The sequence below is a fragment of the Sesamum indicum genome, linkage group LG15, assembly GCF_000512975.1.
Source record: "Sesamum indicum cultivar Zhongzhi No. 13 linkage group LG15, S_indicum_v1.0, whole genome shotgun sequence".
Classification (NCBI taxonomy): Eukaryota; Viridiplantae; Streptophyta; class Magnoliopsida; order Lamiales; family Pedaliaceae; genus Sesamum; species Sesamum indicum.
Genome location: NC_026159.1, coordinates 6,043,223 through 6,061,446, shown reverse-complemented (window position 1 = coordinate 6,061,446; position 18,224 = coordinate 6,043,223). Strand labels below are relative to the sequence as shown.

At 34.9% G+C, this 18,224-nt stretch overlaps 4 protein-coding genes across 4 annotated transcripts in view; 2 read left to right on the top strand and 2 right to left on the bottom strand.

Moving 5' to 3' along the window:
* Window positions 1-2,893, top strand: part of LOC105178033 — a gene marked incomplete in the record, with an annotated part of 5,009 nt that extends 2,116 nt beyond the window's left edge. The window contains 8 exon segments of the mRNA XM_020699072.1: window positions 720-802; window positions 935-999; window positions 1,453-1,514; window positions 1,876-1,935; window positions 2,093-2,125; window positions 2,367-2,432; window positions 2,513-2,570; window positions 2,657-2,893. Of these exon segments, the coding sequence (XP_020554731.1) occupies window positions 720-802; window positions 935-999; window positions 1,453-1,514; window positions 1,876-1,935; window positions 2,093-2,125; window positions 2,367-2,432; window positions 2,513-2,557 (414 nt within the window).
* Window positions 3,158-6,345, bottom strand: LOC105178032 (G-type lectin S-receptor-like serine/threonine-protein kinase At5g35370). The gene has a single exon (XM_011101369.2). It carries the CDS (start codon window positions 6,087-6,089, stop codon window positions 3,414-3,416), a length of 2,676 nt encoding a protein of 891 aa, XP_011099671.1. The 5' UTR covers window positions 6,090-6,345; the 3' UTR covers window positions 3,158-3,413.
* Window positions 10,440-11,177, bottom strand: LOC105178369 (GATA transcription factor 4-like). Its single transcript, XM_011101832.1, has one exon. It carries the CDS (start codon window positions 11,175-11,177, stop codon window positions 10,440-10,442), a length of 738 nt encoding a protein of 245 aa, XP_011100134.1.
* LOC105178031 (ribulose bisphosphate carboxylase small chain, chloroplastic-like) lies at window positions 15,595-16,691 on the top strand. The gene is made up of 3 exons (XM_011101368.2): window positions 15,595-15,829; window positions 16,100-16,234; window positions 16,324-16,691. The coding sequence occupies exons 1-3, from the start codon at window positions 15,653-15,655 to the stop codon at window positions 16,552-16,554; spliced, it is 543 nt and encodes a 180-aa protein (XP_011099670.1). The 5' UTR covers window positions 15,595-15,652; the 3' UTR covers window positions 16,555-16,691.

The following is an 18,224-nucleotide window of genomic DNA, read 5'->3' as shown; positions in this document are numbered from 1 at the left end:
GCTGTAAGTCTTTACAATCACTGTCTAGCTCACAGAGATTCGATGTAGGCCCTAATTGTAATTTTCATTTTTGTCCTATGATTGTATGTGCGAGTGGTGCAATTTCCTCTGTGAGTCATTTGTTCTAAAACTTATGCATGAGGTGTTTGTAGTGACATGCGTCAGTCGCTACATATTTTATTTCCTGAAAATATGCACGTGATAAAAAAATTTCCACTTGTGAACTTATGGCATAAGATTGCGAGCTCATTGCCAAGTACTTTAAAAACAAACAACTATGATAGTTTTAGGCTCACTAGTACAGACAAGTTTGTTAAGAGCGATCTCTGCCTTTAGGATACTTCTTGGTCTTTCTTTACTTATCACTTCAACTGGGAACTAGGGTTGGTGATTTTTATTATTTGGAGGAAGTAAGAATGGCACTACACAGGATGTTAGATAAGTAGTTCGGCAAAGTATTAGTTAGAATTTCATTAACGGCCTTTTCCGCTGGGCTGCTAGGTATCTTGGAAATGGAGAAAGGAGCAAGGCAGACACATGCAAAGTCATCCTTTTGCTTTCTTGTTCATGAATATCTTAAAACTGCTCTCATTTGTGGTTTCAATTGAAGATTAAGTTGTGCTGATTAGCAAATAAAATTCTCCCCTACCTGTTCTTCCTGTTGCTACTTGTTTTCAATTTTTCATGGATTAAAATCTCCATCCATATCTGCTTTATAGGTTAGTGATGAAGAAGTTGATGCTATCCTTCCCACTGCAGCATATGCTCTCGCGAAAATACATATGCATCTTGTACACAGTGGGTATGACCTAACATATGTTAATTTTCAGGTTCAGTTACTGTTGATCTCTTCACTTCTCTGTATCACAGACACATGACATACTGTTTTTCATTGTTTTCTGCGTTGTGGTATTTGTTCCTATGCTACCATCAGATTTTGTTATACAGCACGAGGAGGTTTTTGCTACACGGAGGAGGACATATTTGAATTTCACATAGGTAAAACTGTCTTGAACTCTTTAAAGTTGATCCTTGCCCAGCTCTAGCAATTTATCCATCTCATTTGCGCCGCAAAAGTTCACTTCTCCTTGCATTGCTCTTCAGCATACTGAATCTTAAGGTTTGACACAATAGCACCACTGATCTGTACGCAATATTGCAATATAATGAGCTTTTCACGCAAACATGATGCCATTACTTAGCGCACGTCACTGCAGGGCCACTTTAACACACTATCTGAATGGGCTTATTATCTTTTCGGGTATACAAATGAAGCTTTTGGCTGGCTCCTCTCATCATATAGATTCCATAAAAAATAGTCTTGCCATGGCACCATTTGGCTAGAATGAGTGTCTATTATGCAGTATACAGTTAGAAAGCTGTTTTGGTGAAATCCCAGTTGTTAATTACAGAATCTTTAACGTGTTTCTAAATTTTTTTCTGTTTATGCAGATAATGGTGAGGATGTAGAAGGTTTGCCGACTGAAGGCATTGAAATTGCATGCTTCCATTTGGTACGGCATTAGTTCTATTGTATGTGACCAGATATAACATAACCTTGTCTGATTTGTGGTAAATACCTTTATGGATGAGCCAATCTGTTGAACTCCGACATCTGGAGCCAACAGAACGCCTGTAGTGTATGTCTATATCTCAACATTGTTGTGCATGAAATCTAGTAGTTTCAACATATGGGAGAACAAATATCATTTCTTCCTTCAGTTAATTTTTCAAGTAGGTGGAAATAATGAAAGGTCAAGAGATAAAATGAAAAAGATTGCAGTGGGATATCAATAGAAGGGTCACTCTAGGCGACTTCTGCTTTCCTAAACTATGCAGATTTTTCTTCTGTTCTTATATATCTTCTTCTTGCAGGATGGTTCCCACTATATGATTTATACACCTTCTGACCCTCTTCTTTTTGTTGTGGTGAAGGTAAAGTATACTCATTTGTTTGAGGAAATATGTTGTTGCTAGTAGTCTAGTGTTCTTCCGGCTTATGTTTTCACAGCCCAAATCTTTCTTACAATAAGTTCAGTTCAGAAGTTTGATGCCTTCTACTAAAAGTAATTTACTTTTTCTCCTGTTGCAGGATAAAAATGGTGTATTACAAATAGCTGATGATGTAAGTAGTCTGAAACTGTATAATTGTATCTTTCATCAATTACTATCTGTTTACCATTGTGCTTTTAAAATTTAGATCATGACAGAAGCACTTACTATGTGCTGAACCACAATTTTTCTTGGATTATTTGACACAAAAACTTATAACAATGCTCTCTCTCTTTCTCTCTCTGTTTTCCGATCTTTGCATTCTCGACTGTTATAATTGTTCAGTTAAAATGACCTTTACTATGTTTTACCAGGAACTCTTGGACGATCCTGCTATAATTAGCGCCATAGATGAAGAGACTGAATTCAATGCCTTGGTGGTATGTATGACAACCTCACCGTCTGAATCAAACTTAGTAGCTCTTACTGATTCCTCTCACGTCCATTTTCGCTCTTGCAGGAAGAAGAGGCTGCTCTTCTTGATTCACTACTCGGAAAAAGGTGATTCAGTTGTTACGGTATGGACTGTAGGAAGCAGATTACATACGTTTGTTCATTGTATTCATCATTGTAGCTAGCTTATAAATCTATACATTGTATATAGTTGTAAAATTTTCTGAAGGAAGTGCCAGCCTCTGTTGACCACACGGACAACTCCAAGCAGCGGTGCCCATTTTCTAAATTTTATTGCATACAAATCAATTGTATGAGCTATTAATAGAGCCCACTTCTTGCCTGTGCAAAACGAGTATTCTGCTTAGAAAATTTTTAATCGGACTATACCTGTTCGAATAGAACCAATCACACTGCAAGTTCAATATATTTGTAATGTGATTTATCACTTTCTATGAATTGTACAACACTTGTACTGTAATTGGTTTCAGTGTAATCAAATTTGGTTGGGGCTAGAATTTTTTCATGTGTCTAAGCTAATTTCTTAAGTAAAAAGGAACCAAAAAAATTAACAGGATTTACATTCTCTACCTATTTGCAGAATATTATTTTAGAATTTAACATCTTCATGCCACAGCCTCAAATAACACCACTAAAATATACTTAATTCACCGGGAAAACAAGAGAAATTTTACTTGCTGAGCCAATACACTGTAGCAACCAGCAAAACTGAAATTGCATTGATTTGATCAACGAATAAGAATAACTTTAAACCAAAGATCAACTGAGAATTCCAACTCAGAAGCGAATCCATACAGCTGTGGAATATATAAACCAGTCCCTTTTACTGCAACATCTGAAAAACATTACTATTTCTACTGTCCTAAACTATACTACCCAACTGCCTTTGATCTTTGGATCAAAAACATCAACAGAGCTATAGACAGATGAACTTGTGGATATGAATGTTATCTAGGACCTGAGACTTGCTGTGAGGACATGTAGGAGAAAGAATTGTATGAGCTATTACTGTTGGTCGTTGGTTGCCGGTACAGCATCAGCTGATTCTGCTCACTGTTCATGTTTTCTTTCAATGTTGATGCTTCCGTGAACCTCCGACCATAAAACCTTAAGAAATTCAACGACTCCATCCTCGGCTCGCCTAAAGGCACCCCACCCTCCAACATGCCGACCACATTAGACATGGAGGGCCGTAAGTTTGGCTCTTCGTGCACACAGCATAGAGCCACCCGCACGAGTTTCTCCACATCCTCACTTCTCACCTGCCCCATTAGCCTTGGATCCGCCAGCTCCATATACCTCCTCTCCTCGTGCATTTCCAATGCAAAAAGGGGGAAGTAAACAAGCCGGTTTCCTGATTCTCCTGATGAAGATGAAGACGGGGCAACGTTCTCCCTGTTGCTATCCGTTCCTGAGCTGTTATTGCTATGTGTTTGAGGGGAAGAGTTCTTCTTGCCCCTTATTAGTTCTAGCAGGACCATCCCATAACTGTACACATCAGTCTTGTCTGAAATAGCAGAGCTCGTGAGCCACTCTGGTGCTAGGTATCCCCGTGTTCCTCTCATAGTTGTGAACAGGCCTGATTGCTCCGGACTGAGCAGCTTTGAGAGCCCGAAATCCGAGATTTTAACCTGTGATTTGTCGTGGAGGAGGATGTTTTCAGGTTTGACGTCACAGTGGATGATCTTGTGCTCACATCCCGAATGCAAGTACGCTAGCCCTCTTGCCGTCCCTAGTGCAATCTCATATCTCTCATTCCATTGCAAAACAGGCTCACCGTGGAAAAGAGTTCGATCAAGGGATCCTCGACTCATGTACTCATAGACTAAAAACCTTTGCCCCCGGTAAGCACAGAATCCTTTCAGCTTAACCAAATTGACGTGATGAATCTTCCCAATAACAGCAATCTCAGTCAGGAATTCTCTCTTCCCTTGGGATCCCAGGCAAGTGATCTTCTTCACTGCTACATCGGTTCCATCGCGAAGAGTCCCTTTATACACCGTTCCAAATCCGCCAGATCCAATCTGAGTCTTGAAACCTCCAGTTGCCACAGCAAGTACCTTAAAATCAAACCTGATAGGCAGCCCCGGAATTGAAACAAACTCCATCTCTCCTTCTGCTGATGATGAAGAATAATCACGGCCTAGCTTTGAGTCAGCGAATTTTTCCCACCTCCTCCTTCTCCTTCTCAACCAAATCAGAATTGCAACCAGGGCAATCACTATAACCCCTGATGATGGCAACAAAATCACTGCTACTACCGGGAAATCTGATTTCGTTTTCTGCGAATAGCCATTTGGAACTCCGAGAGCTATAGTCTTAATATACCCCAAACGATCCGTTGAGCTCGACTTGATCATGATGGAACCTATGTAGTTCATGACCATGTAACATGATCCAGAAACCTGGCTGTAGAAAACACCCAAACACGAGCAATTTATCGAACACAGATTCTGGCAGGCCGAGAGGCTGACATCATGCACCACAGGATCTGCAAAATCATTGGAGAAATAATCCAAATCGTTCCTCAAGGTCAAATACTTGACAGCAGTACTGTTTGACGATGAACCATTACAGGAACCTGGCAAAGCTAATGAACCATCTGTCGGCACACAATCACCACTGTTCATATTGGGATCATAGTGAAACGCCGGAGCACACTGGCAAGAACCGCCGTTAGTGCAAACACCAAGCCTCCGGCATATAAACGGAATTTGGCAGCTATCAGTTGGGCCTCTGAATTCTTGCTCGCTTGATCTACCCATTACATTGATCTTTACTACACTGAACATCCCATTCTGATCTAGTTTCACTATTCGAAAATACGGAGAATTGGCTGAAACGTCACTAGAATCATCCAAGATAACTTTGATCACAATCTGTAAGCCGTTCCCTCCAATCAAATACAGCCCAGTAAAGTTCAAAACCATGTACTCAACTGGAAAATTGGTATCCCTGAAAGCCCGTTTATCCATGGACAACTTCCAGTAATTCATCCCATTCCACTGAAGCATCGCGTCGTTGTACCCAATCACGAATCTGTAGCTGCCTTCTGATAAATCCCCATCACTCAAAGAGGACACTAACGATTTTCCGACGCGTAATTTCTGTCCCACGACAAGAACATCTGTCGGAAAATCAAAACTTTCCCACAAGGTATTGTTCCTGCCATCGAGCAAGACTAAGTTTCCAGATTCCAGGAGATGCATAGAAGAAACCGAAGGAAGATTCCGCGGAGTTGACCAAATGGGATGGCCTGTATCGTTGTAAAGAGTGAGGCCATTGGCGGTCAACCGGAGTTCAGATGATTTTGCGATGGGCTGGTTGCGGTTGGCTGACCAAACAATAGTGTTGGAATCAACGTGAATTATGACGAAGTAAAAGGACGTCGATTCGGGCTTTGCGTTGGTTATTCGGGCCTGGAAAGAACTGTTCTGAGACGCCAAGAACGCGCCTGAGTTGTCTATGAATTGGAGATAAGAAGCTGTGAAGTTGGCTGAGATGGAAGGAACTGAAACAGGGCCGGCACCGGTGGGAGATGGGAAGAGTACTACAGCCCAGATCAAGAACAACAAGGGGAAAAGCAGTGGATGACAAGAAGAGGGGGCGGCGGAGGAGCCCATGCAGGCGCTGCGGAGGTGGTGGCGGTGGAGGGAGGATCTTGGTGGTTCTCTGGGGAATGGGTCTTTCTTATTAGTTGGATGTAAGGTGGTTTGATGTTGAGCATCATTATTACAACTGGATTGGTTGATTTGGTGGTGTGTAGTTACTTTTCCTGTTAAAGGAGGAGTGATGGGGACATGCGCGTTGACCCACCCCCAGTGTGTATGTATATAGATATATATATGGTTTGCAAGAGTTTGCGGCGGCGCTGTGGCTGCGACACGGCGGTTGAGATGAAGGGCCACCCGCCATTTGTCCTCATTCGGAACTGGGAAAGTTTACTACGTTCTATTACTAAATTTGTTGAAGTGTTCAAATTTGGCAAGTGAGAGAGAGATGTCTTGTGGACTAATTTAACCTTAATGAAGTGATGAAAGTAACATGTTGTCTTGTGAAGAATTCCATGGACAAATATTCCTCTAAACTAAAAAAGAAAAAGCAAGCAACTTGTATTTTTTTTTGAAGTGATAATTACATAATGATTAAATCAAAATATAAAGTGAGTAATACGTCAATTCAATCAATATATTAATATGCCTAATAACAAAAAATGAGTTATAATAATTCATATAAAATGAAATAAAATACTCAAACTTTCTATGGAACTCGAACTCATAACATCAAACTTGTTCATAGGACCTCAACTTTGACTATTAAACTAAGACATCATTCATAAAAGACAATTCATCTTACTCGTGCCGAAAATCGACAATTAATTTTTAACTTATGTAATACTTATTATGCTTTCACTTATTACTATAAAAGCACAACTATTAAATTTGCAAGTCGAGTTTAATGCAGTCAAACAGTTACACAAGAATAATAAAAAATTATGACGAATTCATGTTGAGGAGGGAGACAATGCGTATCTTTTTTAAATATTCTGAAACTGAGTTGTATTTTTTTTTTTATTTATGGGCACTTTTTACTATTAAGATTTTTATAGGGGTAAAATGTCATTAACAGTACATTTTTTTTGATCCCACATAAACAATTATTGCACTTGTTGCTAGTAAAGTACCAATTATTTGCTTAATTATGCCCTATGTATCTTCTTTATTTTTAACCATTCCATATAACACAGCCCCCTAATTTGACTCAAAAGATACACCAATTAACATGTGATTCCACATAATTGACCATTGTGCCCAACAAAATAAGAAACTAAAAATTTAATTTTCTTTTAACACAAAATCATTGCTCACATGATTGCACCAAAATATTATTTAATAACCATCAAAATATAAATAACAATAAAACAATTAAATAGTCCAGAACACAGATACATCTACTAAAATTTTAATTTTTTCAATTACAATTATATTATTAATTTTAATCATTAATAATTATAATAATCAGCATCAAGAAACCAATAATAATTATTAAAACAAGCAATACGTATATCTTGATGGTTTTTATAATTACAATATCTCAATTTCACTAATTAAATTAGGCCTTCGTCGTAATTTCAATCATAATCTTATGTTCATAAAATTATACAAATCTTGATTTTAATTATATTAGATGAAGACAAGTTGGATAGAAATAAATAAATAAATATAGATTAATTGTGGGTAGTGGAATTTAAGATGTGGGTGCACATTGAGGGGGTCCGGCGGTGGAAGTTGTGGCCACGTTACCATTTTCAAAGTGGGAATTTAATTTAAAATTGCAATTAGTCAATGGAGAAAGAAAATAAATAAATAAACAAATAATATATACATTATATGATAATGATGATGGGATATGTGTAGGGGGTAATGAAATCACACAGTCAAGGGATCAAGCACTCAATCTTGTCGCCCTTGTCCACCTATAACACCATATGAATCCGTGAGGGATGTTTGACCTTTCTTTTGTTGGATAATAATTCCACATTCTCTATATTTAGATTATTACTATAATATGTTATCTACTTGATGTAATGGCCCGACATTTGGATTTGGACAGCTTTCATAGCCCAAGGGTATTAATGTCATTTTATGGGATTCATGAAACTCGACATAAGTATAAATATTTTAGTTGTTATTTATTTAAAACTTATACAATTTTAAAAAATGTTGACCTCTTATTATCTTGTTCGACCCTTTTACTAAGCTCATCTATTGACTTAGGTGTAGCAGCGTTACAATCCAGACAACCTCGGATTTTCTGACATCATGTTTTTAGATTATTCTCGAATTTCGAAATACAGAGGAATGTCAGATTTATAATCTCACTGTTTATTGATTTATTTTTTGATATTTTAATTGCTATTTTGTTGAAAATAGTACAGATATCAATTAACTAGAAATCTCCATTATTAATTACTCTTATTGAAAAATTTACAAAAACTTTAAATTTTCATATACAATGCATGTAGATTGTTTATTCAAAGCAAACACATACAACTCCTTCATTAATATTAATAGGGATGATAAATGAGACAGGTAGGGTAGGGCCTCACTTTGGATCCGACCCGGGTGAGACTGGTTCAAATAATCTAAATTATTGAGTTTCGGCTCGGGGATGGATTTTTGTTTTGTACAATTGTTAGGTTCAGGTCGTGTCTCGAATATTGTCCAAGGTCCACCCTAGACCTGTCCCAAATAGTATTTGTAAATATATTAAATTTGTTTAAGATTTTTATCTTTTATTTAATTTATTTTACTACGAGCAAAAAATAGTGCTCGGGTGTAGTTGGAGTAAAAATAACTAAATATAACGATAAGAATTAAGAGATGATAGATGGGTAAAATTTAAAGTAAACTTACTCGCTTTCTGTGTACAAGTGAGAGAATGAAATTGAAGTTTAAAGTGTAAAATTCAAGTGAGAAAAGTTGTAATTTTAGCTAAAGTTGATTTTTCACGTTAGGGGGAGCTTCCAATTTATAAGCAGGCCTTAGCTGGTTGGATAATCGAATGCCCACGAATTTGGAGGAGGATCGCATGGATTCAGTGGATAGTTATCTCAAGATGGCTAGATAAGACTCAATCTTCAATGAATTTTGTGGAGGGTAATCTCTCAATGGTTGGGGACTCGCAGTCATCGGAGGGTAGTCGGAGACGCTGCGGATGAGTGTACCTTTTAGAAATGGACGTCTACCCTAATTTTCGGCAAAATAGTAGTGGAGATGCCTTCCCTCAATCAGAATACCAAGATTTTAGTGTTTGGAAGTTACTTTCGGCTGAAACCGTCGCGTGTTCTCATTGAGGTGGCCGGTCCTTATCTAATTCTGTGGGCATAGTCTCAGAAGTCCTACATGAATGCTCCTTAAGCCACTCGTAGACTTTCTGCGATAGCTGCTTCTGTTTTAGCTGGGGTGCACCAAGCCCCTAAGTTTCCCCATAGGCCTGTAGGCCTTCTTGGATTTAGGCCTCCTCAAGTCTTGACCGTTTAGGCTTTTTTTGATCAATTTATTTTTTGGAGGCAATTTCTATCTGATTCCTTGAGCTCTACTCGGATTGGGTTTTCTAAACAAATTCTAATTAATTATGTAAAAGTCAAATAAAAAAATAATTTTAGATTGATATTAGGAATAAATTTTGTTCTTGTCAAACTACATCGTATTAATATCAACATAGTTCAAAAATTCATAATAATCACAATATATTTATACAAAGAGATATGTCAACCCATTTTCGTTATTAAGTACTGCTTTTATAAACTAAAGACAACCCATTTTCGTTATTCGAACAAAGTTATTAAGAATAAATTGAAGTATGATGAGTTTAATAATATATTAATATACTGTTCATGTTAACAAAAATACCCTCCATAAAAAAATAAAAAAAAAAATTGAAAACTATGCGAATGAATTAGTACCTAATATAAAATAAATATTACAAATCAAAAAACGAATATAGACCCAAAAAAAAAGAAGAAGTCTCCTTTTTTTTTTCTGACTAAATTTAAGGCAATTGAATATCAGAGATAATACTTTTAGGTCTGAATTTTAATTTTTCATAGCCCGGTTATATACATATATAAAAATTTAGCCCGGTTATATACATATATAAAAATTAAATCAAAAAATTGACCAATGAAATTATTTTCTTTAGTCAAAATAAATCTATTAAATTATGGTCAAACAATGTTTTACTAGTATATATATGATAGTGTAAATATACTAGGATACCCATAATCTAAAATTCCTATAAAATTTACTAATAAAAGTAAAAATAAATCATAAAATTTTCAAATAAAACAAACCAAAACTAACCCTATTCAAATCTATCCTATTTCTTTCTTTCTTTTTTGTTGGACGTAAATAAATATAAAAAAATCCTAGCTATAATAATTATTAAATATAAAGTAAAGAATTGTCAACTTATTTCCTCCTCCGAAACGTAATCTTCTTCTGCATTATCCTCCTATGATAGTTGGAATGCTTCATCCTATCAAAAGTGGGGCTGGCGGCGGGCACCAGCCTCCCCGACTTGTATCTTACGCCACAGGCATTGCACAACGTTTTCGGACCCTCCGGTCCCATTCTCCATTGCGGGGTATTTTCCGCTTCGCAATGGCTGCACCTCCTTCTCTTTGTAAAATTATTTCGACTTTTAGTCTGCAAGGAATCCAACCGGTTTGGCCTCTTGCTCCTCGGCTTCTTACTTAAATTGGCGCGCAAAGCGTTCCTGTCGTCATTTATTTTGTGTTGGGTGCTGTATTCGTCGGGAGGAGAAAAAGAGACTTCTCCGACATCATCATCAGACGATGACGAATCTTTTGCAAAAAAGGGTTTCATCTCCGTGTCGCGGAAATCCTTTTTAGGGTTTTTCTCCAACTCAATCTCGCCGAAATTATAATCTTGTTCTGAAAACCTGAACAGAATCAAATCGTCGGCGAAGTCGGGGAAAAGGTCTAAGTCCTCCAGCCTGTCTTGCGGCACGCACAACTGGCTAATTTCATCGGAATCGTTGGAGCAAAAGTCGTGGTGTTCGAACATTAACCCGTCCGACGTTGTCGTCACGCCGGAAAGATCCCCGTAATCAGGGCTGCTATCGACCACCGTCTGGAAAGAAAGAAGTAGCAAACATATGCAAGAAAGACAGATGTATGAATACATGGGTGCGTAATTTTCAGAGTGGTGGAGGCTGATCGAGAGAGAGACAGAAGGTTGCACGGGAACCAAATCCAAATCGAATCTATGGTTCTTGACGTGTTCGAATGTGTGAGTGAGTGTTTATATATAGGGGGAGTGGAAGGAAAATTCCAAGGAGAATAATTGAATTTCCTTGGAGAAGACGACTCCTCTTCTCTTAGACTCTGCAGACACCAATCTATTGATTTGATAGGTACGAGGAAAAAAAGTGATTGATTTTCGTAGGTTGTCATTTCGCTAACTAATTATTAATTACAATCCTATATAAGCAAATAATGTGGAAATCTTTTTTCTTTTTTCTTTTTTTATTAATAGGGTTATGTGGAAAATTCATTGGAGGAGGAGACGTTGGGTGATTAATTAATGCATCACGAATTCAAGATTAATTGGCACAAAATATACAGGGTAAATTACAATTCTCTATTATAAAATTTAATATAATTATGAAAATTTTTTGTTGTTTTAAAAATTATCAATATCTTCGGATTTTAACGGCTATCTAATAATTAGCTCAATCCATTATGTTTTTATCCATTTTTTATGTTTGAACTTACCAAAATGCCACTGTGAATTAAAAATTATAATTTTTAAAATTTTTTCATCCACCAGTTTGATTTTTTTATTTTAATTTAAAAAATAATACAATAAGGGCAAAATTAACAATTTCATACCTCCACAAGGGGGGGGGGGGGGGGGGTTTGTAATTTTTTAAATAAAAATAAGATATTCATAATTATGATAAATTTTAGGGGAGATCGTTGTAACTTATCCAAATATATATATATATATATATATATATGGGATTAAGGGAAAAATGCAAGCAATCCCCTTGTAATATCGCAAATGAGCAAATTACTTTCTTATAAAAAAATAAATAGTGATTTACCTCCATATATTTTTTAAAATATAACAATTTACCCTCTATGATTTTTAAAATGAAACAATTTACCTCCCTATATAAGGAGGTAAATTGCTTCATTTTAAAAAGTACAGGAGGGTAAATTGCTATAATTTTTTCATAGGGGCTAATGTGCTCATTTTCAATATTGTAGGGCAATAAATTGCTAATCACCATGGGATTAAGGGATGGAGAAACATTAAAAGCTTAGGACTAATACGAACTTGCAAAAATTACGATGTTTGAGGATTCCATCAAATTTAGTTCTTACCCTTAAAAATTCGTTAAAACTAACGCACTTGCAAAAAAATAAATAAATAAATAAAGAATCATGTACGCCTCGACAGAAGTATGAACCTCGACATTTCTATTGAAAAGGTATAGGACCTCACCGTTCAATCAAACATAATTCTTGGTTCTTTCACTCAATTGGAAGCTTACTTAACAACGCAGTTGAATAAAAACTTGCTTAAGTGAATCATTCACTAGACAGATAAATTTTCAATCCCAATCGGGCACCCCCAAAACCCCTTTCATGAACCCTAATCTGAACACACATAGAGAGACGGCGACTAGGCGTGTAGGACTGAACGCCAAGTGGAAGTAAAATTAAGTAGAAGAAAAAAGACAAGAAGCAATAAATCATCTTGTTGTGATGGAATCTTCAAATGTGAGGAACTAAGTTTGATACGGGAGAAATATGAGGGACCAAATTTGAATCATTAGTATAATTGAGATATCAAAAGTGATATTTATCCTAAAAAATACCCACTAAAGTTCAAAACATACAAAAGGATATCAACCTTACTTAATAATATTGATTATACCGTCTGGGGCTAATGTGATTTTTTATGATAATTTAAGTCCCCGTCGGAATTTTATGGATATTTTTGTACCTCTAAGCTCTTAGATATATTATGCATACTAAAAGTCCAACAACATCACAAGTATCAAAAAAAAATTATGAAAATTCTGAGATTATTGCAGGATTAACCCGTGGTTAGCACTGTAATGCTTAGATCAGTAAATGACTCTAATATTTAACACTACAAAAGAAATTCCGGATTTGGCATGGTACGAGAAATCGTTCCAAAACCCGTTTCATCTTAGAACGGTCTTTGGAACATATTAGGAACGAATATTGAAGCATGACATAAGGTGGGATATTTTTTTTGGGTTATCAATTTGGAAATAGGTCCAACCTTTTCAAGTTGAGTTCCAACGTAATTGTTATTAAACCCGTTCCATATTCCGTGCCAAAATAGTAATAAAAGTTATTGGAACTCAATTTTGAACACTATATCAGATTTAGAAACGTTCACAACCAAACTGTTCCTATATCTGATGCAATATATATCCCAAAAGTGACAGTTTGAAAATATATTCTAAAATGAGATACAATTTAGAATGGTGCTTGTACAATCTTATAAAATATGCCAAAAATCATTCCAAAATATGAGTTTTGTTTAAGAAACAACGTGTTTCTAAAAACATTCCAAACACTAGTACAAATTAGAACGATTCTTTTAAATTATTTCCTAAGTGTTACTGAGTTCGTTCCAACTGATCATCAACGTCTATATTTCAACGGTCATACTGACCGTTCTATAAATCGTCTTAATTACCGTCGCAAAAATATGAACTAACGACTACTTTTTAACGGCTAGATACACATTGAGGGTGGTAAGTGTAATTAATCCGGAGGAGAATAAGAAGAGAAATGTATGTTTGTGTGACGATTAAGGGTTCGTTTGGTTCAAATGTGAGGAAAAAGAAAAGTGAAAGGGGATGGGTTGTTGGTACTATTAGAAGATGGGTACATCTCAAATGCTTCGACTTGTTTGGTATGAGGAAAACGAATTGAAAAAAAAAAAAACTATTTTTTATAATTTTAATAAATAACCATTTTCTTCATTTTGCATTGAAAACAAACAAATTAATATTATACTAATACAATTTAAGTACATCAAAAATTTAAAAATCTTAATAATAAAAATATTTATCAAACAAGAACAAGAATATTTTTTATTAATAAAAATATTCATCGGTGACTTCGATACAACAGTTTTTCAGCGATTATTTTATCATTCTTTTAATGATTATATACGGTATTATCAGCAAAAAAGAGAAAAAATAAAAAAAAATTAAATACATATGGACAATGCATAGATACATTTCGTATAGAATCAACAATAGTAGATATATCTAAAAACATGTAAGCAAGTGAGAAAACAACTAAAAACGACACATTCGTAAATACTCGATCGTGGCATGCATGCATCATTTTTGAAAGGAAACCCCTATTTGTAGTCGTTTATGTAATTTAATGCTTTCTCAATCAAATCAAATAATTGGAGAAATACGTACGAGGATCTATTCAGAAACTGATGTCTATGAATAGCCATAAAATTCTGATGACACCCAATATTTTGGAGTATTCTATCTCAATACGTTTTCTGGGAACAAAAATTTCATTTAAAAAATAATCTACTTTTCAGTAACTACTTTTAAATAAATATTCATTTTTTAAAGCCTTTGAAATGAATAAAAACCGTACTTAATTTAATTACGAAAAATATTTGAGACGATTTAATTACTCAAAATATAGTCATATATATGTTCGAGACGAATCTAACCTCTTGTAATACGATTGTGTTCATCATGAAATTCCATCATTTTGTCCATTGTATGTGTATTGTTCTTGATTTTTTCATTTTTAGTGATTTTTTGTTTAATTTTACTATTTTTTGTATTTTGGGTCTCGTATTTTAAAACATCATTATGACGGGGTTAGATTAATCCTATGTTTTGATTCTACTATTGAACTCCATTATTTTCATTTTTAGTTTAAAAAATAAGATTATTTTGCATTAGTTTTTAGTCTCCAAATGTTAAAAACCGACTTATTTAAAAAATTCTATCCCTTTTGCTACATCAATTTTAATTTTTGAAATCGTGGCATAAAATTTACCCAAAAGTTATATAATTAATATCCCATTATAACTTATTCTAGATAATATATTGATGTGGTTTGCGACTCAATCGGTGACTCATTGCGTAAAGTATTGCCAATTCTGACTTCAATAATAATCTCTTGATTTTGTCCTATAAAAGCGTCTCGCTAAAAAGATTATTGTTATTAATTTAAATTGAATCTGCCCTGATTCGGACCAAAATTTTCATACATGAAAAGTTCCACACTGCAAAAGTCAGAAAAATTGTTGCAGAATTGAGACCAGAGATATGTAATCCCATACCTGATCACAAACATGAGGTTACGATTTACACCCAAACAAAATTCACAAAGACGTTTCTGTCCTTCCATTTTTTACTTCTTGATGATGAGGATGATCAGATAAGAAAGATAATCTGCCGCCACGTGGCACTCTCTTACGTGTTGCCTGATCTCCAACAGGGATCATCAGGAACCACACAGCTCGATTGAGTGTGTTTTCCAAGGCTCTATAAATGGGCAGTGGGGGCTGTTTGGATAGTCCTCAAGGGCAGTGAAGAGAGTTAGAGTGAAACAAATCTATAGCAAATGGCATCCTCTGTGATTTCCTCAACCGCCGCGGTCGCCGCCCGTGCCAGCCCTGCCCAGGCTAGCATGGTCGCACCGTTCACTGGTCTCAAGTCGACTTCTGGCCTTCCCGTCGCTAGGAAGTCCAACGACATTACTTCTGTTGCTAGCAACGGGGGAAGAGTGCAGTGCATACAGGTGAACATTTATATTTGAATCTATGATAAATTTTAATTTAAAATCAGGTTTAGTCGAACTTATCAACCAATCTGCCAGTTAGTGTGATACACTCATGGATTCTTTCATTAAATCGTATACCAATTGCAAGATAAATGTACTATACGGTTCAAATTTGGCTAAATCGAATCTCGGCTAGAATTTTTTCCTGAATTCATTCGTGTGTGTGCGCGCGCGCGTGCACTAGCACTTAATAAAATGATTGGAACTTAAAGATTTGGAAAAATGCAGGTGTGGCCCACACAAGGGAAGAAGAAGTTTGAGACTCTTTCCTACCTTCCTGACCTAACCAGAGAGCAGTTGGCTTCGGAAATTGACTACCTTATCCGCTCCAAATGGATTCCTTGCGTCGAGTTCGAGCTCGAGGTTCTCTTAACATTAGTCACATTATACATACATATATGTGCACAATTTTAAAGATTTATTTACAATTTATTATGTTTATATATATGCAGCACGGATTTGTGTACCGTGAAAACCACAGGTCACCAGGGTACTACGACGGACGTTACTGGACAATGTGGAAGTTGCCCATGTACGGGTGCACTGACTCCGCCCAAGTGTTGCTGGAGGTTGACGAGGCTGTAAGGGCACACCCTGACGCCTTCGTTAGAATCATTGGATTCGACAACGTGCGCCAAGTTCAGTGCATCAGTTTCATTGCCTACAAGCCACCAGGCTACTAAATTATCCCACATATAAGAGAGTCACGTTGTATCTTTCTCTTTTGATTGGTTTTTTCCCTCCATTTTTTATGGATTTGGTATTTGTTGTCGAGAACAATTGTACCCTAATAAAATTTGTTTTTCCTTCCTAGAAATTACTTGCTGTTGTTACTTGATTATTAATTTTTCACTATTATTATTTATTTTTTATTCGCAAACTACAGATTAATTAGCAAATTATAATATTGACTGGGCTTGTCAATGAGTAGGGTATTATCTTATCCATACTAAAAAAATAACTTTCATACTCGTACCCATACCCATATCCAACCCAACGGGTAGAAGACCCTACCCTACTCTAGCCTAAATCTATAAAAATGAGTGGGTATGGATATGGTCTGATACCCTAAAATATCTATAAGTATGGGTAATGGCTAATGTCCTAAAATACCAAGGATAATGATATAATCTATTGTCCAAGGATGTTCATTTATCCATCAATTGACTAAATTGTTTTGATCTTAACTTAAATAGTATATATCATTTCATTACATATTAAAATTTTGACCAAACATGTTAGAGTTTTCATATTGATTCCGTAATTACTAAAAATTAATTTTATGGTCAAATTAAGTAAAACTTAACTTGATAGTTTAGAAAATAAAAAAATATGGACGAAAATTAATTTAGTTAAGTTTGAGTAATATATGGAATAATAAAAATTTATTTGAACTCAACTTATTAAAAATTCATCAAATCGAAGTTGAATGCAAATGCAAATTCATACGACACTTAATTAAGAGATTTAAATAAAAGTTAGATACATTATACTTAATTTTATTTATTTTTACAAACTATTACGTCTTCATTCTTTGTTTGAACTTGTCTCGATTTCATAATAAATTAATATTATCGATCCATCATTTTGATAAGTTTAAGATTCTTATTTTAAATTTTAATAAAATAATATTCAAGAAATAAATATATAATTACTCATTTTTATAAAAAAATAATAATTAATATCTTAATTTTATTAGTGAATTAATAAAATCTTTTACATGATTTTTTATGTATTTATTGTACTCATTCATTACTTAACTTTGAGTCTATAAAATATAATAAAATTTGAAGTATTTAACTTACTAATTATATTTTAAGTTATTATAATTAAAAGAATATATCTTTTTCATTAATTGAGAAAAACTTAATTGAACTTAAAATGCAAAATTGTTAAAAATATCATTTGAACTAAATATATATATATAATAGAATTACAACCACCTCTCCTAAGGTTTGGCATAATTATAAATACCTTCTCGTTGTTTGAAAAATTACAAATACTCCCTTAATTTTAATGTTCGTCTAACAACGAGCCCATTCCTTTAGGTTTTCATTCAGTTTTCATGATGAACAAACCAAAATGCCCTTTTAAATTATAAATTATAATTTTATATATATTGTATAATTTTCTAAAACTATTTTTATGAACTAATATTCCCTCTAGATTATTTATTTTACTTACCCTCAATTTTTTTTTTCAAATACTTTTTTTTATTTTTAAAAAATTCAACAAGGGTAAAATAGTAATACCCACTTCATATTTTATGGGCTACATAATTATTTTTCATTTGAGTGGGGTATTTATAATTTTCAAACAATGAGAGGGTATTTGTACCGATATCAAACTTCAT

Coding starts and splice junctions, on each gene's coding strand:
- LOC105178032 (XM_011101369.2), bottom strand. CDS start 6,089: ATGGGCTCCTCCGCCGCCCCCTCTTCTTGTCATCCACTGCTTTTCCCC.
- LOC105178369 (XM_011101832.1), bottom strand. CDS start 11,177: ATGTATTCATACATCTGTCTTTCTTGCATATGTTTGCTACTTCTTTCT.
- LOC105178031 (XM_011101368.2), top strand. CDS start 15,653: ATGGCATCCTCTGTGATTTCCTCAACCGCCGCGGTCGCCGCCCGTGCC. Junction 15,830..16,099: donor GAAGAGTGCAGTGCATACAG/GTGAACATTTAT, acceptor GGAAAAATGCAG/GTGTGGCCCACACAAGGGAA. Junction 16,235..16,323: donor GCGTCGAGTTCGAGCTCGAG/GTTCTCTTAACA, acceptor ATATATATGCAG/CACGGATTTGTGTACCGTGA.